Source organism: Polypterus senegalus, chromosome 1, assembly GCF_016835505.1.
Source record: "Polypterus senegalus isolate Bchr_013 chromosome 1, ASM1683550v1, whole genome shotgun sequence".
In the NCBI taxonomy this organism is placed as follows: Eukaryota; Metazoa; Chordata; class Cladistia; order Polypteriformes; family Polypteridae; genus Polypterus; species Polypterus senegalus.
Genome location: NC_053154.1, coordinates 96,746,695 through 96,770,520, shown reverse-complemented (window position 1 = coordinate 96,770,520; position 23,826 = coordinate 96,746,695). Strand labels below are relative to the sequence as shown.

General features: G+C 34.9%; 2 protein-coding genes across 4 annotated transcripts in view; one reads left to right on the top strand and one right to left on the bottom strand.

Annotated features, from left to right (window-relative positions):
• Positions 1-6,993, top strand: part of muc15 (mucin 15, cell surface associated) — a 29,549-nt gene extending 22,556 nt beyond the window's left edge. The window contains exons 3-4 of the mRNA XM_039753690.1: positions 2,541-2,711; positions 4,496-6,993. Of these exons, the coding sequence (XP_039609624.1) occupies positions 2,541-2,711; positions 4,496-4,623 (299 nt within the window). The 3' untranslated portion in view covers positions 4,624-6,993. The remainder of the gene's footprint in view (positions 1-2,540; positions 2,712-4,495) is intronic.
• Positions 1-23,826, bottom strand: part of ano3 (anoctamin 3) — a 398,850-nt gene that overhangs the window by 80,576 nt on the left and 294,448 nt on the right. For all 3 annotated transcript variants that reach the window (XM_039753659.1, XM_039753677.1, XM_039753668.1), the window contains 6 exons: positions 23,550-23,656; positions 23,370-23,425; positions 20,860-20,981; positions 20,437-20,571; positions 15,866-15,962; positions 11,104-11,164 (listed from right to left, as the gene is read on the bottom strand). In XM_039753659.1, coding sequence (XP_039609593.1) covers positions 11,104-11,164; positions 15,866-15,962; positions 20,437-20,571; positions 20,860-20,981; positions 23,370-23,425; positions 23,550-23,656 — 578 coding nt within the window. The remainder of the gene's footprint in view (positions 1-11,103; positions 11,165-15,865; positions 15,963-20,436; positions 20,572-20,859; positions 20,982-23,369; positions 23,426-23,549; positions 23,657-23,826) is intronic.

The window sequence follows — 23,826 nt, the reverse complement described above, 5'->3', positions numbered from 1 at the left end:
TATTCCTGCAGAAATCTGTGAGGATGTATTTGTCTCTAGGAAGAAATTGATTTGTTTGGATATGAATTCTGTACAATTCTCGTCTGCTAATAGAAGTGGGTTGAGACAACATCTGCGAGGTGAGTGTGTGGGGTTTAGTAACTTTAGCTCTAAGATCAGAGGTGCATGGTCAGAAATAACAATAGCATCGTATTTGCAAGATTTCATCATAGGCAAGAAGTTATTATCTATAAAGAAATAATCAATCCTCGAGAAGCAATGATGTACTGGTGAGTAGAAAGAATATGTTCTTGAGTTCGGGTTTAAAAACCTCCAGGGGTCTGATAAGTCTTGATCAGTTATAAACTTTGTAATTATCTTTGCGGTGTTAGATGCCGTTCCCCCTGTGGTAAAAGTCCTATCTAAGAGTGGATTTAAAACACAATTAAAGCCTCCAGCCATTATAATTTTATGAGTGTTCAGATTGGGAATGGATGCAAATAAATTTTGTATAAATTCCTTATCATCAACATTAGGTGCATAAACATTTATCAAAATCATTTTACAGTTAGATATGTCTCCCATGACCATTACATATCTCCCTTCAGGATCCAGTACTACATCTGATGCTACAAATGGTACTGTTCTATGTATGAGAATTCCCACACCTCTAATTTCCTTTGTAAAACTAGAATGGAACAATTGGCAAGTCCAGTCTTTTTGCAGCCGAAATGATCCTTGCTTAGTAAATGGGTCTCCTGTAAAAAAAAAAAATACTATTTTAGCGTTTAGACCTGTTAGGTAAGAGAGTACTTTCTTTTTCTTTAATTCGTGATTCATGCCTTTAACATTCCAGCTTACGAAATTAACTGTCCCATCATGGAGACATTGATTCTAAATTTTTGATGTCATTTTATAGTCTTAATTGGAAGTGAGACAGCTTCGGCCTTAATTTCCTATTTCCCCAAGAGTTATTGCCATGCAGCCTATTATTACGTTGGGAGGTTAAATTCTAGCCCAATCATTGGTTATGTGAAGTTGTCACATTCTTCCCGAGTCTGTTTAGGTTGTATTCCTCTTTTCCACCCAAAGGTAATTATTAATTCGAAATTGACCAATTGTGAATGAGTTTGTGTGCATGTTATGGAATCCAGAGTTGTGTCTGTGATCGATAATTTGATTAAAATGAATGAAATAATGAATAAATGAACATATTATGATAGATACGATATTCAATAATTTTTCAAGGCTTCTTAAATTCCCCTTAACTGCTTTATTATGTAAAAGTCCTGGAATATTTGTTTAATCTTTCAATTTTTTTTTCTTGATCTTTTATTGTAGCGTTCAGTATTCATCTTAGTCCGAATTCTTTGAATGTTTTTTTAATTATCTTGTAGAGTGTTCATTTAAGCATAAAATTTTTAATGATGTTCTTATACATCATTTTTTTAAGTTTTTATTTAATTTGCTTTAGTGTTTATTTATTTTGGGCATGTATAAGGATGTATCTGAAGTGACACCATCTATGGTTTACAATTTCCATTCTCCCCCATAGAGTCTTCTTCATGCAATTTACATGTGTTTGTTCTAGCACGCATCTGAGTGTTTTCAATGACTCTTTTCAATTTAATCTGTTACTTAAAGGTTCAACAACATCTGTTTCCTTTATTCTGTATTTATTGTTCAAAAAGACAAGATCTAGAAAGGAACTACACCTTGTTTCAAAGAAATTATCACTTGTCACTGATGTTTATCATATAAAATCTTTACAAATTATTAATAACTTCATCAACCTAAGTGGGTGAATGATAACTTTTATTTGTTGGTAAATTTTCACTTTTGAAGAAACACATATTAATATTATTGAAATTAAGGGAAAAAATGGAAAAATGAAATATTAATTTGTGGGTTTGAATTCTACAACCAGTTTTTCATATTCTCTCCATGTATGTATGGATTATTCTCTGGTTACTTTTCTCCCAAAATGTCCAAAGCAAGTGTGTGAGGTTAATATTCAGTTCTATAATGGCCCAGTGTGAATGTGGGTGTGTGAATGAATGGGTCCTGGGATGAACTTACACCACGTGCTGGGGTACTTCCTGCCTTGAGGCCTTGGATGTGGCTGGTATGGGCTCTGGTCCCCTTGATAGAATTGATCTGAGAATGTTATATTATTGTATTTTATTATAAAAATGGTTAGTGATAGCCTAATGAATAGTGACAACAACATAATTTAACTTGCTAGATTAACCTCTTCCCACAAATAACAAACCTCTGCCAAAAGTTGCTCCATCTCACAGTAACATGAGGTAGGCATGAACAGTGACATGTTCATAAAGGACTTCCCTTTGATGTCAGACACAATTAAAACAATTATAATGTGGGAAAACAACATAATATTATGGGTGAAAATCTAATTGCAACTGGATATAAGTATATGCTCAGTGTTATATAATGGAGCATGAGCTAATGCAGTTTGCTGTGTTTTTTTTTAATGTTTTTTTATTTATTACAGACTTTTCTGTGTCAAGTTAAAGGTTTCATTTTGTTTTGCTCTTCAGATGTTCAAGGAAAGCCCCAAAATGGCAATAAAAGTGTGGTCATTGGTGCTATTATTGGTGTAGTTCTAGCAACATTATTGGTTATGCTTGGTGCCTTCTATTTATGTAAAAAGGCAAAGCCTGATTCATTCAACCATCGTCGCCTCTATGAAGACATCTCTGATGATCCAGGTAATTTACAATAATTTTAATAAAACCACTCAAAAGTTGAAAACTTTACAAAATTAATTACATATTATTAAAATCTATTTTTTGTACATATTAGTTGCTAACATTATAGATTGTTCATTATATATATATTTATATATAGTAACAAACTCACAAAAATAACTACGGTGTAACCTAATGCATGCTGCAAGTCATAATACTACTCTAACATGGGAGTCTAGTCTATTTGCTGAGAACACACCCACATGCTGAGCCATTTTTGTAACATGAATATTCTTTACACTTAGGAGGACAAAGGATAAGACATAGAGACATACAGGTATTGTTGCCAAGGTGGAAGTTGGCTTGTCTTGAAGGACAGCTTGTTATTGAAGCAAAGTAATGGAGATGAAGGGTTAGTCTTCAGGAAGAACAAAACTAAGGTCAAAAGTTAGAAGAAACATTAATAAAATACCAATAATTAAACCAAAATGAAGCTGAAAAAATTTAAAGTCCAGATAAATTTTGCAAAATTACCCTAACCATAACTAGGAAATCTTTTCTAAAACTAAATAAAGGTATTAGTGATAAAGCTAGGCCTCAGTGCTTCTTGGAACAGACTCTGACTCTCAGCAACCCTCCATCAGAAAATGTAACTTCAGAGAGAGATAGTAGCTCACTTACAGTAACTACTGCTGTGAGACTTTGCCAAACATAAGGACTCAATCTCATACATTTTAAAATTATGTTTAGTATGGAATCACCTCAATTTTTTTTGTATAAAAACAAAAATGGAAGGGGTAAGTCCTGTAAAGCTTATAACTCAGAGGTGAGGTGTTATACTTGTAAGCTTCTTCAACACATTCATGTATTTGACAGCACCCCAAAAGTAAAGTAATTCAGAGGGAGTAAGGTACCCAATTCATTATACTTCATATAAGCAAATTCACCTTTTCTTCTTTTTTAGTATTCTCATAGGGTTACTTTTATTCTAATAAACAAGAAATGTATCTCTGTTACATTTTAGCATTTTAACTACATAATCCTACTTAACATTATCAAAAAGCTATAGAGTTGTTCTGTCATCCTTTGGTCGGGACAGAAGCCTAGTTCCACACTCCTACTGGGAATCAAGCCAGGGATCCACTCTCACCCTAGTTTTCCTAACGGAGTTGTATATGTGACCATTTCATTCTAGGAATGAACCACACTTGCTGAACAAGTAACTTTAATATTTATGATTTTAATGAGGAATTATTTTTAGTAAACAATAAAAAACTGCTACTTCACAGAATGTCATTCAATATGTAATATCTGCAGTAGTAACCAGCAGTCTAGGTAGGTGCCTTGTGGGTTAATGAGAAAAGGTCTGTAAAGTGAAACGCTCTGAAGTTACCCGATGCGCCACTGAATTGCGCTTGACCTACTTTCTTAAAAAATGCTCTTTGTAGAATGTTTTACAAGAAATGCACAATCTGAATGCCTTCACTGCTGCTTTACTTTCTGTGTGCTCAGCAGTCATTTACGGCTAAAGTTAGATACAAGAGATTTTGACAAAAAAGAGTTTTGACCTCTTTTTATACAATAAAACAGTGTTGCTTTCCTTCTGTTGCTAAACTGTTTGAGAGTTGACTGGAAGTCAGAAAAATGTTATATAATGCTGACTACTCATAAAAATGTTATTTTGTTTATAATATATATAGGGAGAGACACAGACAAATTACTTAATTTCAGTTTTTCTTGTGCTGTGCCATTTGATGTGCCTTTGTTGCCTTGCATTAATGTATTTTCCTCTCTTCTCTTTGCAGTGCTCAGACTGGATAATTCGCCTGATGCCTTGGACTTGAGATATGATGGTTCAGCCTACTACAACCCAACTGTTACAACTGACTCAATCAAAATGGACAACATCGGCCCACAATGGCCTTCTGCATAACCGATATAAGCTTATCAAGAGTCATGGACAGCAAAAGCTATCTGAAGCTGGCTATCTGCAATAGTAACATGTGATGTATGCTGCCTTTAAGTTACTTTGTGCCAAAACATTGCCAATGCCAGGATGTCCATTTCCCGAACACTCTTCAGTCCAGAGCTGGTAGCAGAAATATATGTTCCTTTACCCACAGAAAATGCAAACTCCTAAAGAAACAATAAGACTCTGAAACACAGAAGAGCAGGAAAGGTGATCCTGGTCTAATGTGGATCAGTTAGTATGGTCTTGACTGAGACTTGTGCTGAATACTAAGTGAATTCCTTGACAATCTTTCTGTAGAGCTTGAAGACACGGCTATTGAACCTAGCTCATATATTCAAATTTTATAATCTGAAATCCAAACCAGTGTTTAGGCTACAAATATAAATCGATTTTTGGTTAAAAAATAATTCTGTAGAATTTTAACAGAAACAAGCTATGTAAATGTTGTACAAATGTTCATGGCAATGTAGAATTTTAAGTAAATAAATTTTGTAACTAATAGGCTTCTCTTTTCACACAATTATCCTCTTGTTGCTATTACAGCAATACATTTAAATACTATTTTTCACATTTCGGTACCATCTTTACCTGATGGTTGCTAAAGAGTGAAAACATTTTTTATGTAAAAAAGTATGAAGGATAATTCACTAGGATTTACATAATTTAACATATAATTTACCAAGCTGCTTAGACAAATACCAGCATGTATATCATATTTAGTTTCAGTTTTGTTTTTGACATTAGTGAAATAAGGTTTGACATGTCATATAGGTGCTTTTAAACAGAAAGAGAAAAAATACTGAAAGAAAACAAACAAAACATGTACACTCACGTGCATTCATTAAAGCACAATTTTAGAGCTACCCAAACCCAAGCTACCTCCATAAACACAGAGACACAGAGTGAGAATGTGCAAGTTCCACAAAGTTAGCATGATGGAAAAGTATATAACATGCTGTTTTTTTTTTTTATTTGGAGAGATGCTGTGACGCAGTAGCACTAATCACTGCACTACCTGCTATGAATAGATTAAATTAACAATGCACATAGTAGTCAAAAAATGATTTTATTGAGCAATTGTAAATAAGGCTGAATATAAACAAATACTATACTAGACAACAGCTTTAAAATAGATTGGGTTTTAGAGATTGTTTGTTACAAAGGTTCAGGACAGAATGTGGCAGAAAATACAAAGTCAACTAAATTTAGTTTATTTTTGTATAGAGCTCTTCACTGAGTGCAGGCTTAGAGCACTATAACAATTTCACGTGTAAAATGCATTTATCACTTTACAAGTTACCAATTACATAATGCATACACATAAAGATACAGATTAGTTTACACACACAGTCAAACAAGGCAGTTCCAACCTGATTAAAATGCATGGAACGTACCAATATCCGACCATTAATTAATTGAACTATGTAACACATAGGAGAGTAAAACAAAAATTAAAGTCGGCAGCATCCTGGAGAAAATAAACCTCTGGAGGGTCCATTTTCAGTTACAACAGACAAAGTCAGAAGAAAAACTCAGGCATGTTCACAGTCCTGGAGACCTTAGCCAACTGGCCAGTCACCCCTTCCTGGAAATTCTACAGTATATTTATGCTAGGCCCTCTAATATTACAAAAATATAACAAAACCATAACGAATGCTAAAGAATTATAGACTACATTTCTTTGGAATACTAAATCCAGTCTCAAACAATAGCACCTGACATACTGCATCTACTTTATCATAAAATGTTTTTCTTGCCCAGAGTACAATGACAAAACTAGCCTGTTTCACTATTTTAGGCACTGTTGAAAGTAATTGCAAAATACAAGGCACTAAATCTCTGCATATATTCAACCAATAATTGCCTGATATAGATTTAAGTTTACATACATTAGCCTTCTTAGAAAACATGGCATTGACCACATTTACAAATATGTAAGTCCTCTCCCTTGTGCCTCTTCAAACACTGAATTGAACTTTAGGTCCCTTCTCAAAGCTGGTGCAATGATAATTAGTAAACACTGTAATTGATATCTAAAACATTTATACTATTCATTAATAATATACAAATCCTAATTCATGTATTAGGATTACTTTGCTAGATAACAGAAAATATGGATTGTTTTAACATATTTTAATGACAAACAATACTATTTCCTTCATTTTAATGTTAGCTGAGCATTTCACACAAAGCCTTCCAATAAGTCAGTTTTCCATTTTAGAAAACTATGAAAATATCATTGAACAAAAGTGGTATGTAACTCACACAGCAACTATGATATTCTTCTTGAAACTGAAGAGTAAGTCAAGCTCATAGTTAAAGATGAAATCTGTGAAGAGGAAAAATCACAGAGCTATACTTTCCTTCTGATTTTAATAGGGCCATAGACTAAATGTGTTCTAATCTAATGTTACTTCTTTTCTTGTTAGAACATTTGTGGGAGTAATGATGCAGCCAAACAAGTGGTTCTATCAAGTAAAAAAAAGCCCATCATCTTTTAAAGTGATTTCATTCAAGGCAACTGAATCTAACACCTTTAAATTTGCTACAAAATTATATAAGAAGTGTTTGTCTAGAAAAAGTCATGAAAATCATCTTGCTTATTTTCACGTTTGCTTGATGTTCTTGGTTACTTTTGAGTTGTGACGAATGAAACAGGGATGTTTAAATTTGCATGTTGTTTTGCAAAATTGAAACTTTTCTTAAAAAATGTGACATGCTACATACCAAAGTGCACCATCAAGCTCATTACTGGTAATCCACAGTAAAACTTAAAGTCAGTTCATGAAAGGCATCTTGCTTTCCCTTCAGCCATTACCTGGTAGCTCTCCGTTCCTACTTCTTGATTGCTGCAGGTGCACACTTGCATGCTTCATTCCACATGGGTTTCGTGTTTCATATCTATCTCCAATTCATCTTTGAACTTTGAAGACTGTCATCACAAGTGGCACAATGAGCATCCACTTACTAGTATAAAACACAACATATGTCTGATGGTCTATACATGACAGGTAATAGTCCAGAGTTGTTGCTTTTTTAATTCCCTAGAGTTACTTTTTTAAAAACTAAATGACAGTCAGACACATATGCAGAGTTAGTACATTAAAACTGTTGCAGAGTGGAAATAAACACCTTTTTTGTGTCAATGGCATGAATTTCACACGAAAGGAAGCTCAATTTGTTTTGCAAATCATTTCACTTATCAATACTATGGAGTAATGAAAGTTTCATTAAATAAATAAATAAATAAATAATCTATTTATTATAACCTTGTGCTTGATTTCAGTAAGCTTGTGGTCTGCGAAAATGAAATCTTAAGAGTTTTAGTACAAATATTTGTGAGTATGCAAGTTATCACATTGAAGTGGTTGGAGATGATCTAAATATGACAAACAGTAAGATTTAAATGTCTATTGTGAAATACAGCCTGTAAGTGGCTTTATGGAAGTGAAGTAGGATTTCACAAACTTGTCTCACTCCTAGCTTGGTAATAAATGATGGTATGGTGTTTATAAAATTCCATCTGATTAAGGTGTGAGACACTATGTTTAAAAATAAAATATATTCACAAATATTAAATGTATAAATTAAAGCCTTGGTTTGATCAATTTGAATTATTTTATATTAAACCTAACACTCATCCAAAAATCAGTAACTGCTATAAAAAGAGTTCAGAAGTATTATTAATGAAGGGAACTGATGAAAATTATCACTGACCTAAACAGATGAACACATACACCTAGTTTTTACACATTAAAATGTTCCAAGTAAATGTGAGTTAATTTTGATTTTAATTGAAATTTTCATGACTAAGATCCTTCAGTTGACTGTGCCCTTAAAATGCTATTAAATGGTAAAACGCAGATTCAACTCTTTTACAGCTCTCTCTGATGCTCATATTTTTAATTAAAATGTGTGAAAATACAAAATATATCTATTTTCAGTTATTTATTGTTGATTACATGAATAAAGTATTACAATTATATTCAATTTTTAGATTTTTTTTATTTATTTACAAAATCTAAAAACTTATAAAAGATGTTATTTACTGTACATGTATTTATTTACTTTATTATTATTTACATTTTGCATATACGTTATATTTTGTACTCGTTTTTCCCAAGGTTACATTTTTTCTGGTCAAAATATTCTTTTTTTCTTCTTCTTCCTTTTATTTGTGATAAATCTATGCAGGCTTTTTGAGGTATGGCCTTAAATGTTCAAAGTCACTTACAGCTAATGTTAGCTTGTAAGAATCATTCACATCAAAGTTGTCAGTACCTGGACAACTCTAGAGAAGCTCCAGCCCCATTTACCATCTTCTACAAGGATTGTGGATGTTCCCTCACAATTTCATTATTAAAATGGGAAAATTATTATATATCGCTTTTCTCAATAGAGCCCCATTTGCTGGAAGGTGGATTAAGATAGTCTTCTTTCAAGATTGCAGTATTAAAATGGAAGAATAGTATTGTAATTTAGAGTATGTAAAAATCTGTCAGCCCATTTACACTGTCCTACTAAATAAATGTGAGCAGTTTTGTATCCATCCATCCCCCACACATTGAGACCAAATAAAATCTACAAGCATATCAAATAGTGATTTGAGGTGAATCTGTTGAATCTGGGGCTATATCAAAATTCTAAAAAATGCCATATCATTCTAGGATGGTCATTTATCTTCCACTATCAATTTTAAAGTTAGCACTTGCCATCATAAGCGTCCAATGTAAAAACAGGCACACAATACCCCAATTAGAAGAAAAAAATGATACCTTCCATTGTTATTCACTAATGAAAAATTCAGTCATAATTTTAAATTTCTAAGGTAATAAGGCTTTTCTGCACATGTATTCAAGAATGACAAACAGTGTATAAGTGGGCCCTGACTGATGAATGTCCTTCTGGAACATCAACATAAATGAAGCATCAGTAATAGTAGAAACCCAACAAAATCATGTTCACCCTTAATACCTACAACACCTACAGTATGTACTGCGGGAAGTAATGGGCAATGATTAAAGGAAAAAAAACAAAACAGGAGATGTGAGAGAAAGTCAAGATCTAAAATGTGTTTAGGTCAAAAACGGAAAAAATATACAAGATCAAGTTCAACACATAAACGAAAAAGCCTAATAAAAAACTCACAATATCCTAACTCACTAGTAAGATTTGAATTGCCAGTATGGTCCACAAAAGATCTGTTCTTTATACAGAAACTTGAATATTGTTGAGTATCAAGAAAAATAAGATGTAAATGATGAAATTTTGTGTCACTAGACTTGAAACATATCATTGTTAAAAGCAATATGGCCTCGGCAAAGTCACAAATCCCAAACTGGTAGCAGGTGTGACCCAAAACAAATCAGAAAATGTTAGTGAGATCACAAAAACAACAATAACATATACAGTATGAACAACATTATAAATAATATAAATTCACAATATAATTGTACAAATAAAATTTCTTAGGTTCAAAACTGAGATTTACAACAGTGCCTTCCTAAGGTGCAGACTACGAATGTGCTTGTTGGGTTTGATACTGAGGAATATGAAAGTCTCTAGAAGGAATCCATGAGAAAACCTCAAGCTGATACCCTTACCAATGGATCAATTAAAACACTCAGGATGGACAGTGACAAGAATAAAATCTTTTTAACCTCATGCTCCTGCTCACCTTCAGCCAAAACTGGAAGTGGAAAATTAAAATTCTCTAGTAAAATGGTATAATGTATAGGTTTTAGTCAAGGGGCATGAAACGATGGATGGTAGAGCCGACTAACAGGTATCAGGACCAATACATTTCTGAACAACATAATGATCTGAGGAGCTAATTTATGAGATTCAGCCTTCAGAAGGATGTCTCCTATTGATGTATCTTATCTCATTTCATGTGGATGACTATTTCATTATTGACGATATTCTTCTCTAGTTATCATTTTGGTATTATTAATCTCCCTTTTAATGTTTCTGGGCTAGTGCTCAATCACAGGACTCTGAAGCTCTGAAATAGTACTACAAAGCTCTATGCCACCTTGATACTAGTGTTAGACATTTTATATGTCTACCAGGGTGCAGCTGCTGATTTAGCAGCTTGTTTTTAAAAATATATGCCAGCATCACATCCAATTTTATTCTGATGTGGGTGGACCAAAAAAGTGCATTTTTTTCTCTTGTTCTTTTCTTTTAACTGTCTACCAAATAAAATGATGTACTACTTTATTGTAGAATAATCTTAACCATGAAGGTAATTCTGAAAGACAGTGTCGTTCAGGGCAATCTTTAATGGTCCATTCCAGCTAGAATCATTTGAACGCCATTCAAAGGCAAAAACTAATTTCAAATTGGAAAAAAAGATGTCCCTTAAAATGAACAGTTCAAGAATGGAAAAGTAAAGAGGTCAGCCAGACAGCCAAAGAAATACATGGAATTTGCTCTTACCCCATATTGCCATAAAGATTGCAAAAAACACTGTCCCTCCATTATCAAAGAGATGAGTCACCTGCAGGAAAGAAAGAGAACATTTCTGCAACTCTTGTCAAGAGACTGAAACATAACCTTGACTTCAAATGGGACCGAGGGACAGTTAGGTCCTAAGGCACACAACATTATTTTAAAAAAAGTGGCACAAGTACAGTACCAGAAAATATACTTTTTCATTATACTTAATAATGAACAGTTTAAATACATTGTCTGTATCAGTTAAAAATAATTTGATCAGAGCCATTGCTGTTTATTTGCCTATGCTGTGAGTAAGAAGTGAAAAAAAAGTACTAAGCGCTGACATAATCTGATTCACGAAATGCAGAGTTATTTCACTTTATTTTATTGCCTTGCATCTCTCTGAATACAAAATAAAACATGTTTTAAAATACATTCTGTGAATTTCAAATATAAGAAACTTTCTGATATGACACTTCTCTATAAACGCTTATATCAAAAAAGGACTCATCTATAGCTTTATTATGTAACCAGCACTATGTTTGTCTCTGAGACCCCTTGATAAAGACTTATTTGAAAAAAAAGTAACCTAGGAAATCCTAGGAAGGGCATATCCTAAGACGGGGGTGCTCAATGCGGCGATCGCGATCGACCAGTAGAGAGCAATGATAGTGCAGGTAGATTGCGTTGCATTCAAAAAAATTTTTTTTTTAAATGTTAGTCTATCATATATCCTCCCTGTGGCATTTACCACTTGATTGACATACAGGGCAGCCAGTCTGAGATCTCTTCTCTTCTAACACATTGGTCATCCCGCACACACAAATACTGCAAAACTCCAGCTGTGATCTAGTTAGCCTTCCAATTTATATTGACTAAAGTAGGGATTTAAAAAAAAATTGTTTCGGGAGGGTATGGGCTGGATGTGGACTTGGAAGAGGATTTTTTTCTCACAATGTCACAATCAATGTGCATTTTTCTGATCTGTCAATCTATCATTGCTATTCCAAAGAAGGAAAATTTGGAAAGGCATTTTTAAACTGTTCATAAAAACTACAAAACTGACTTCCTTCCAAAAAGAGATCTGAGAAAGAGAAAGGAGAGGGAACTAAAATCGCAGTTAATCGGACAGCCATCATTTTTCGGTCGGCTGAATTCAAAAGCTCCTTGACTGCATTATTCGGCTCTACATATTTATGCAACTCAGCCTTTTCCCACATGACAATTATTAAATCCAAATACTGTAGTGACCATAAATGTATTGAATTGTTATTGTGCCATAAAGGTTACTCAGTTATGCAAGGTAAGACAACATACATGTTATGTATAAAGTATACTCAGTATATTATATACCATTTTTAATGTAGGTAGATCATTTCAACCTGGTCATTTTAAAAGTAGCTTGCAAGCCGAAAAAGTGTGGGCACCCCTGTCCTAAGACATACACATTGAAAGTAATTTGGAAAACAAGACCTGAGGCACACAAAAGCAATAACCTTCTGATAGGAACTCTAATGGTATTAAGGCCAGATACTGTGTGCTTTATACAGAAGAATGTGTTCTTAGCCACTTAGCCAGGTTAAAGCAGGGCATCAAGTTCACAGTTTTCAGGGCTATCTTGTCTATTCTCATTCTAAATGAGCTGTTATTTAGAAGCTAAGGTTTTCTATTGCCTGAAAACTACTGTTTGTGGAATCAAAAATGTCTTAACATGCTCATTTCATCTCCAATGTCTAATAAGGGTAGATATCCACCTAACCATTTTAATGACCTGCTGATCCTATATGTCTACATTTCTCACAATTATTAAGTATATTTCTATTTGCATATAAAACTACTGTATGTTTAGCCTTTATAGTGTACAATATGTGAATCAGGTTGTACTGTTGTTTCTGATAAAAAAATTATCATGACATGTTAATAAATAACAATTTGCATCTCTCTTTATTTGATTGTTTGTAGTGAAAATCCTGGCATTTCAAACTTATTCATGCCATATTCAGCCCGTATTCAGTTATTAACTGAACTGTGTAAGATGCATTTTCACTACATTTCTTTAAAACTATTTTGTATTTTATCAACATGCACAAAAAAATAAAGGATAAATACTGAACAAGTAAAGACTTCAAATTAAAGGTATGAAATTGCTTCTGAGTAAAATTCTTCAGGAGTAAATGCTTGCAGCCAATAATGCCTCTAGAAACCAATATTGACAATCCTGAGTTAATCTAATGATGTTTAGTACCCAATTCCTAATACTCTACTCACTTGATTAAAAACTAATGTCTTTCTTACAGTGTAATTTTTTCAAACAGTTTATCTACAGTTTGATTAGCTTTCATAAATGGTTTCCTATATAAGCTGATCTATGTAGCCACTAGGGGGCAGACTAATCAATGACCTGGTTTTACTGTACAGTATAGTCTTTCTGATTCACAAGGCCGACAAAGCTGTTCTGAATTAAGGCAAAACTAATGGACAGAGGAATAGAAAACAGTACAGATGTGGGTGGTGTGTGCAGTCTGAGTATGTGGTGAAGAGAATACTAGCAATAAATGAGAAACAAAATAGTAACAAGGAAATTGCTAACATAAATCACAATGATTTAGGACAGACCAGATGCAGTTTCAGGAGTGTTTAATGTTATTAACACCAGGGCTGTTCAATGCATTGCACATCCACATTCTGAGTCTCTACTCTATCCCACTCACATGTAAAATTATAAACAAGGCAGTATCTCACTGTCTTGTACCTTGTAATTTACAATAGCAATGTGGATTTTCATGGGGAAACAGAAACAAACTGACAAGTCAGTGGCAAGGAGCCTCCTATATTCCTAGTACTGCCATCCTAAGAGCAGTAGAGACTTGCCATAAAATAGGATAAATGGTTGCTTGCTGCAATCAAACCAGATAAAACTGCACTTTACATGTGAGACAGTTAAAACATTAGCTGACAAAATTATTTGTTACTATGAAGGATTCACACGTCTTATACTCAACTGTGCAATATCAAACGAAATGTGTCTTACTTAAGCCACCTCTGACCATTCCAAAATCAAGTAATTTTAGTAGGCCACAATGCAGAGATGAATAACCACTTTACTGCTGTTTTGTGTTATTAAGATCAAAATAAACCTTTGTTAATGTCTTATTAATTAATCTTATGTGAGTAACAGATGTATCTTTACAGCACCTTAAATAAAGCACTACTTGATTTTCACTTTAAATACTTAACAAAGCACCCTATGCATCCATTTATTGGGCAAAATTGTAATGCAGTGGTTATTACTACTGCTTTAACGATTTAGTATCCTGGGCCAATTGGATTTTTCTGTGGATATTATTCTCCCAAAGTCTGCTTGGGTTTTCCACTGGGTACACTACTTCTACTCCTCTGTCCCAAAAACATGCAGGTCATGATAATAATAATACTAATATTAATGCTACTACTACTACTACTAATAATAATAATATATTTTTATTATATAGCACCTTTCCCAAGCTTAAAAAATATAAAGGTTGATTGGTAAATCCAAAATGGCCCCATTATAAGGGCAAGTGTGGGTGTGTGTTTCAGAAACCCCTGCAATCTACTGGCACCCTGTCCCTGGCTTTTTCCTCCCTTGTGCCTAGTGCTGCCAGGTCAGGCTTCAGCTCCTGTGAGCCTACAATACATTAAGTAAGCTGGAGAATGCCAGAGTGGCATTTGTCTATCCATTATCAAACCTGCTTAATTCACCAGGGTTGCTGTGTCTGGAGCCTATGCAGGAAGGACATGGATCAAGACAGTAACCATCCCTGGATCTGTGCAGAGTCAATTCAAGCACACATCAATACTTGTTCATGCCATCCAATTAAAAATGATCAACTACCCTAACATGCACATACTGGGATGTGGGAGGTGTGGTGGACAGCCGGGTCCCATGCCCGGCAGGCACGCCCCTTCTACATCTGTTCCGGGGGAGCAACCATGGGCAGCTCAGTACCTTCCCTGGGACACTTGATGGCGGCCTCCCTGGCCGACAGTGATTCCCCAACCTCCCGCAGGGCTCCATGGGGGATGGAGTCCTCGACAGCCTGGTTGGGGCCCAGGGTGGCCGCTGTCTGGTTTCAACAGCCTGGCTGGACGAATCTTCAGCCCCACAGGAAGTGCAATTAAGACCAGGTGGTCAAGCACCTGGAACGCTTCCGGGTGGGCTATAAAAAGGGCCAGCCACCACCACTCAAGGGCCAGAGTCGGGAGGAGGAGGACTAAGCTTGAGGAGGAGTGGTGGAATAGGAGAAAGAGAGTGTTTTGGTGGTATTTGTGCTTTGGGACTGTGTTGGGCTGTGTGGCATGGGGAAGACGTGTCCCACAGCTGAAGAAAATTAATAAACTTTGTTATCACTTTGTACGTGCCTCTGAGTCAGTCTGTGCCGGGTCAGGCACTTATATAGCGCCTTATTACAGAGGAAAATCTAAAAACAAACAGGGAAACTATGCACACTCCTTACAAACAGTCACTGGATGAGGATTTGAAATCAGTTTCTCAACACTGTAAGACAGAAGGACTAACTACTACACCACTGTGCCACCTGCAAACATAAACTTAATTTCTATAATGCTGCAGAATGGCTTAATTTTTTAATACTGAAGCATAAAAACAGCAAAATCAGTGAAACTCAGTGGGTATCACTTGGGTTTGATTCCCTTTGGCATTACATTTGTGTGTTAAAGGCATAAAAGACAAAGAACATATTTTAGAATCTGGGGGGCCTACCTTTGCATAAATGCAGCTGTCGCTAAGTTTCCAAGAGGAGCAGTTCTTTTCACACATTGGACACATAATGGTGTCATTGGCATCACAAATCTCCCTGCTTCATTATCAAGTAAAACAGAAAGAAATGAGCATTACAAGACACTGGCCAGAAAACAGATTACAAGCACCGTGTGGCAGCATAATTTCCTCAAAAAGAAAAAGAGAGAAAAAAATAGTTCCATGAGGCATATTCCACATTCAACTGAATAGCCATATGACATTAAAAGAATGAGTAAACAAGTAAATAATATTACAGCCATCATTGAATTACTGTTTAATGTATGAATTGCGACTCACAGATCTGTCATCTGTGCTACCACTGCTGTGCTTCTTGTAACCTTTACTTATTGGCATTACAATGCAAGCTGTTTTACTTTGATTTGGCGAAAATCACCAGAGCAAACATACTGTACAAAATGATGGACATTAACAACTAACTTTCCCCAACAGCCCTCAAACAAAAACCTTTAGACATATGCAAAGAGAGTTCACAGGACTTTAAGGTCAAGATGCTAAGTTCATGCATCTCACAACTTGCGGTTAAGCTCTGTTTATAAAACCTTGCAGTTCTATTCTTGATAAACCTGTCTTTGACTCTCACTTATTACTGGTTATAAACTCAGCAGGAAATGAATTTTGATAACACAGATCATCATTTCACACTTTTAGTTTTAATGTACCTGTACTGTACCTGTTAAAAATACAGTTCTGCAAAGAGGGGTCACTCAACATTGACAGCAAACAGACTTATTTCTTTCAAAAAGGTTAACACTAAAGTATAACTCCCACCTACACAAACATTTCAGTAAAACAGACCACTTTAGAGTTTCCATTTTCCTTAACTCTTTACTCCAGCTAGTGTCCATGTTATTTTTAAATAAATCAGCACTTATCATAGATTCCTGTCATTAGTGATTTTTTTTGATCAATGCAGAAGAATTTAGGTCAGCTTTGCAGTTTAAGGAAATACAAATCAGTAACTTTATAAAGAAATCAGAAACAGACAGCTGACAAAATCATATCAGTCATCAGGCAATGAAGGAATGAAAAAATTAACCAATAAACCATTTTGCATAAAGGATGCAAAGGCATCATGCATGAAAGAAATGACAGAATGATCAGATATAACAGGGCTGCCATTGTTGTGCATTCACAAAACCTAAATTATGGTGGCACAGTGGTTAGATCTCCTGACTTCAGTTCCATGATCCTGAATTCAATTTCAGGCCTAGTTACAATTTGTGTGGAATTTGTTCTTACTCTGAGCACATCTGTATCCTTCTAAAGACATGTATTTTAGGTTAAGTTTTGACTGACAATTGGCCTGGCATGAATATTGTGAATGTGAGAGTCCTTTTGAGTTTATTCCTTTCAGAGGATCCTGTCCAAGTTGGTTGCTACAAGGAGAGGCACCAGCTTTCCATTACCCTGAAAAGAAAGAGCAAGTGTGGAAAATAAATAGTGTATAACATGGAAATGGTTGTAAATTCTACTTTCAGAGTTAGTTCCATCCATATTATAATTTTCAATCTCCATGTAAGCTGCAGTAGCAATGACCTGAGGGCATATCCCAGACTCCTCTTCTCTATTATCTGCAAGCAGATCTTCCAAAGGCAACAGAGAAAAGTAGTTTCTCCCATTTGACCTGGAAGTATCCTCCATTATCTTCTAGATATTATCATCACTAGATGTGTAACCAGAACTACTGTGAGTTGGCAACAAAACAAGGAGATGATACGGGGGTCGAAAGCTTCAGTCGGGAACTAGCCAAAGTCAAAACCACAAAAACAGTAAGGACCAAGCAAACAAAATCAAAGGGGCAAAACAAATGTAAGCATCCTAAACAGAACAAGGTCGAAGCCAAGCACAAAAAAAGAACACTAGGGAGCAGTTGAGAAGGAAACTATTGTTAAGTTTTAGAAGCATTTTGGGATATCCACTGACAGATACTGAACTTGTCACATACCATAATATTTATACCAGATACTGGTGACGTCACTAATCACGGATCCTGTGACAACGTGATGACGCATGGCCAACATGGCATTACTTAAACAAATAAAACAAGAGTGCAGTGAAAAACAACAACCTTAAAATGAAAATAAAAGAAAAAAAAGTAATGCTAAAAATGAAATCTCCACATACAAAAAACCAAAACCAGACAAAAACACATGTATATAAGTGGCTAAATACTACACTAGGAAGCCAATTATGAAAAACCTTCAAAAAACTAGTCTTGAGGTCCTTTTCACCAGGGGTCTGATACATAAATGGTGCGTATGCACAAAAGTGTTGCATACACCTGTTTCCACATTCACAACGTGATGTATAAAAACTAAACTTGGTGTAAAGCCATTTTCACGCCAGCTCAATTCCTTGCGTACATAAGTTCTCCACTCGGTTTTGCAAACTGGTGGCACCCAGTGTCAAAGCAGTGCTGCTGTTCCTGTGTGGTTTCCCTTTCTTTTTTCAATCTGCATTCCTGATGTGGCTTTACCAAATACACTGAAAGTAACTGCATATCGTTTATTAGTTTAAGGCAAATCATTGTAATCAACCCGTAACTATATAATGGTGCACGAAATGGCCAAACTATTCCAAATACCATCGCTGCTTTAGCATTGTCACTCTTAGTGCACCACTCAGAGTATTTAACCCACTGTATCTGAGTGTGGAATCACAACTTTACAGCAGCTGATCGGATTATCTGGATACAGCATCTAGCACATGCTGCCTCAGTCTATTTGAACCTCTCCATACAGTACGGCAAACGCTTCTGAGCCTTTCCTGTAGGGACTTCATGGTTCAGAAACAGTTATATCCCAAGAGCTGTAAACGTATTAAATCAGTCCATCACGTGCTCCTGTTGGAGCTGTTTGTACTTATAAGTACAATCACCTGACTGTAAACTAGCACTACAGTTGTAATATTGCACAACCTGAGCCACTTTATAAAGTGCATATTTACTGTACATATGATGACGACTGGCTTCTAAGTAGATTTAGATTTCTAAGCGCTATCTTATTGGAGCTCTTGATATCATTTTTAAGATGAAATGCAGTAAATTATGTATATTACATTATACAGATAAACTTTTAACTTCATTTAAATAAAGTATATTGTTAATAATTAAACATGTGAGGACACGGTGGCGCAGCAGTAGTGACGAGCTAGTGCCCCGTTCAGGGATGATTGTTCCTGTCTGCGCTGTATGCTTGCTGGAATTGACACGACCCTGGATGGATAGATGGATGGAATAATTAAACATGTACTACAAAGATATTTCAGTGTTCCATAAAAGTTTTGAATAATAAGCGTTCTAAGCTTACAGATGGCTTGACATCTATTACAGAGCTGATTGTGTGTCGATTGGTTACTTGGAGAAAAAAAAGGAAGAACAGGAATTGGGGGTTAGTACGTTTGAGAGAAACAGTACTGCTGCAATAAATCATTTCACTGAAGGTCGCACACGGCGCAGCAGACATCTTGCGGAAGGCAGAAACAATCTCTGGACGGAGCGCCAGCTTGTTGCTACCACTGCGCCACCATGTTCCACATGTTTAATACATGCTTTAATTCCTATCATTATGAAAACGATATCAAATATACATCTTAGTATTTAAATTGTTCAGGGAGCTGTAATATCATGAATGCAATGTATTTTGTGCGCTATTGGAGGAAGAGAAAGCCTGTTTAAGAGGAACGCAGTGATTTACACACATAGAATACATAGAAGAACATATAGAATAAGAAGCATTTAGCGTGCTACTTTAGTTACGATGGGATTTGAGAAACTAGTAAATTAAACGATTTTAAGATGAAGTTTATGGCGTTCTACTTTAATGAAAAAATAACCTATGTGATTAACGTGGAAATTTCGAGATTAAAGTTGATATTTGGACATTTTTTCCACTGTGTCCCTATTTTGTTTTTATTTTCTCTGTACCCTAATACACTTCCATATGGCATTCAGACGGTGGGCTATGACTTATCTTTTCACTGCGACTTTGATATCAGAACACTTCAAATTTATTTTGGGCACTGTGCAACTTTCTGTACTTGAGCTTCGAGTTTCTCTGCCATCTTTCTTTTGTTTTTGATATTACTGCTTAAACCAACAAATAGTACGTTTTTCCTTGCTTCTACTTGGTATTCGCAGACCAATTAACAGTAACTATCTAATCCAACAACAATTTCTTTAGAATTCTCTGAGAAACTGGTGTATCAAAAAAAAAACTAGCACACAAAAGATGAATAACCATATTCCACACATTTAGTGACCAGGCTAGCAGTTAAAACTGGAGCTTGGAGATAGGAAGCAGTAGGACTAAAGCCTTTTCCACTATGCCACCATTATACAGCATATTTATGAATATTACTTATAAGTCTATTTGGCAAATCATTTTATTACAAACAAGAAGACATTTCTACACTTCATTTGCTCTATTTGAGTGTAAAAGCTACAACAAAAATAGGAATATAATTTAGTGTATAAAAGTAGATAGTCCTGTGAGGGAGAAGCAGCCTCTTACCTGACCTGACTAGAGTCCATTGTGAATAAGCCATAAAGAAAAACAAACAGGCCAACAAGGGCAGCAGGAATCAGCATCCCAGTATACCAACCAAGCCAAGCAAAGTATAGGCCAATCTTCTCTCCAAAGTATCGTCTTCAAAGGAATGAAAAAACACTGATTAAAAAATTTAGTATGGTAATGAAATAGCAGACATTGGTAAATGTATCACACATAGTTTAACAGCATAAGAGATAGTTCCTTTCTCTCATTGTTTGATTACCTATTCAGTTTTTCCCACATAACCATAAACTCTGAACAATACAACTATGGTGCGGATCATATTTCAAGAAATGTAATACTGCTACTAGCCCAGTGTTTTCATCCTCAACTATTGCTTGTTAACAGACTTTTAAACAAACAGAAGAAAGAAAATGGTCTCACCTTATTAAATCTAAAGGCTGATACTTGTACCACATACCCCATCGTGCCCATCTCTCATACAACAGATGTCGGTGGTTCTGAGCACCATGTGTTTTGATTGGATGTCTACTTTTATAGCTGCCCTGGTGACACAAAAATATATTAGCCCCAAAAAACCATGTTGGAGAAGGATTAAAAAGAAGCAATGGGTCTTGGCACAGAGTAACAACACTTGTAAGCTGATACTGATGTTAATTACTCCCAGAACCATAGCAGTATGTGTATGGCATGCAACAATGTGCATAGCACAATGTCATTATAAGTAACTGAATTTAGAAATTTGTGACCTCGAAAATATATGACAAATAAACATTTTTTTTTTAAAATTTGAGACATCTAGATTGGAGCTGATATATGGGACTCTCCCAATTAAAATAGGATATCTACTCAATTCATAGTTTAGCGGCTATGTTTTAAATAGCTTAAAATTGAGCAGAATATGCAAGAACCACAGCAGTACAACATTTGTGCAAAGAGCTTATTTTACTAAGTATTTATAATTCAAATTGCTTGTTTCCCATGTATTGCATACTAAGTTATGCATATGTATGAATATTAGTAATCATGAAAGCTTCTCCATGCGCTTTATCAGCTAGCAGTAGTATTATTATTTACTTATTTGTCTGATATCATTATCCAAAGTGACCTGTAACATCTGAGATACAACTGGTTACATTTCTTGGAACACATGCAGGTGAAATGACTTTTCATGGTCATACAGTGTCAGTAACCGGATTTCAACCCACAACAGGGTTTCAAGTACAAAATCTTAGCTACTAAACCACACTGTACCCTTTTGCAATAAAAGATGTAAACCTATTTCCATAATTTATTAAATTCTGTGGAGAAACAGGATTTTCATGCTAATTTACTGTTTTCTTTTTTTTCACCCAAATTATATTTAAAAAGAAAATATATGTTTGCAGACATCATGTCAATTAATTTGTTTTTTATTTTTTCCCACCGTATTTTTAAGTTCACTTGCTTTGCTTGCCATGCCCCGTTTTTGGTTTTCCGCATACACACTTTTAAGATTTATTTTTCTTTGAATTGTTGCTATTTCATTAGTTTCACTTTTATCAGAACTTTTGTAAAAACAATATTTGGAATCTTTCGAGTCCTAATATGCTGAATCTTTTAAATGAGGTCAGTGAGACATGTGTTTATTGACTTATACCATAATTCAGGATAGGTTTCTCTGTTTGGAATTTCAGCACAGACAAAACGATCTACATCATCAGCAGTTAATATTTTTTTTTTGCAAAGTAACCAATAAATGCATGTGAGGTAAACCCTGTTTTTGAAACTCTCTGACTTAAACTTCAAAGCCTTACAATATTCACATACTTCTGACATATCACCTATGTCCATATATTTGATCTCTATTCGCCTTTTCGTTATTTCTCTGAGTAATAATTTATTATTTTTTGTGGTAATGCAATGTTTACTTTCTTTGTTTTGACACTGTCATTTTTTTCTGCTTTCTTATTCTGTATCTTGCTCTGCATGTGTTTCACACCTACGTTTTTTTTGAGTCTTTTGAATTCCAGTTTTCATTATCTCTAACCTGCTCTGCATGTGTTTGGCCCCCTTGTTTATTAACCTCTTCATGACATTTTACTTTGTTTGGTACTCTGTCTTTTATTTCTGACCTCGCTTTGTCCTGCCTTTTTTTCAATGACACCTGGTCCGTGGTGATTATTTTCCCTTTTTCGAGTAATAATTTCCTTTTTTTTGCGCTACTGTGATCTTTACTTTTTTTTTTTGATACTTTCTAATTTTCCTGCTTTCATATTCTTTAACTTTCTCTGCATTTGTATTGCGGCAACTTTTTTTTGAGCCTTTCGAATTCCACTGCTTTCATAATCTCTTACCTGCTCTGCATGTGTATAGTGCCAACGTTTTTGAACGTCTTTATGAAGTTCTACTTTGTCTTTTAATTCTGAGCCTGATTGGATGTGCTTTTTTTCAATTCCACTTCTTCCAGGTTGATTACCTCATTTTCTGAATTTGCACCTAGATTATTCTTTTTCTTTTTTGCATTATTTTTCTCTCCAACCCTTTTGAGTCTCTTTTCTTCGTGCTGCTCTTTCTTCTTTGCTTAGTCGTCGACATTTTATCTATAACATATTGTCCTTATACGCTTTATATATGCTTTATATGAAGATCATGTCACGTCTCCCTTGTGTTTCTCTCCAGGATTAACAGCATTTTTATAATAGAGAGATACTGTATATATTACAGGTAATTGATATTGTGTTTTTTCTGTAAAACGCTTTGATCAGCAGTCCATGAATGAAATTCATTATACAAATGTATTATTATTATATTAAATTGTTTAGAGTTTGGATTTAACATAGATTGCTGACACTATAGAAAAGATAAACAAGGATTTTATCCTGACAAACTTGAACATATAGGGATGTTCAAAAAGACAATCTGAATGCCATGCAAGACATGATTTTGCATACCTCATGTGGTGGAAAAGCAGCTTCATAGGTTCCATTACCCAGCAAACGGTTGATTCCTAAATAAAAAAAATAATAATTATATAGATAGAGAGAGACAAAGGTGGATTGAAAAGAGATTATAGAGTACTTTAATTACATCCAAATCATGATATTGATACTTAAATTTTACAGTACACTTACCCATTTTTGATTTACCATCTTCATATTTAGTTCTCTGTAGCACATGGTGGACAATTCGACTCCTTGTTGAATTACTAAAAAATGTTTCTTTGTTGTTGATAGTGAAGCTAAACAGAAGCAAAAATATAAAACAAATTAGACATTTTAATATGTGTTGATACATTTTAAATATTTTAAAGAACACTGATGTGCAGTAAAATACTGCTGTTAATAGCATTCCCCATAATTTAACTGGTAAGAAATTACACAGTCCCTCACTGTTTCATGTCCTAACATG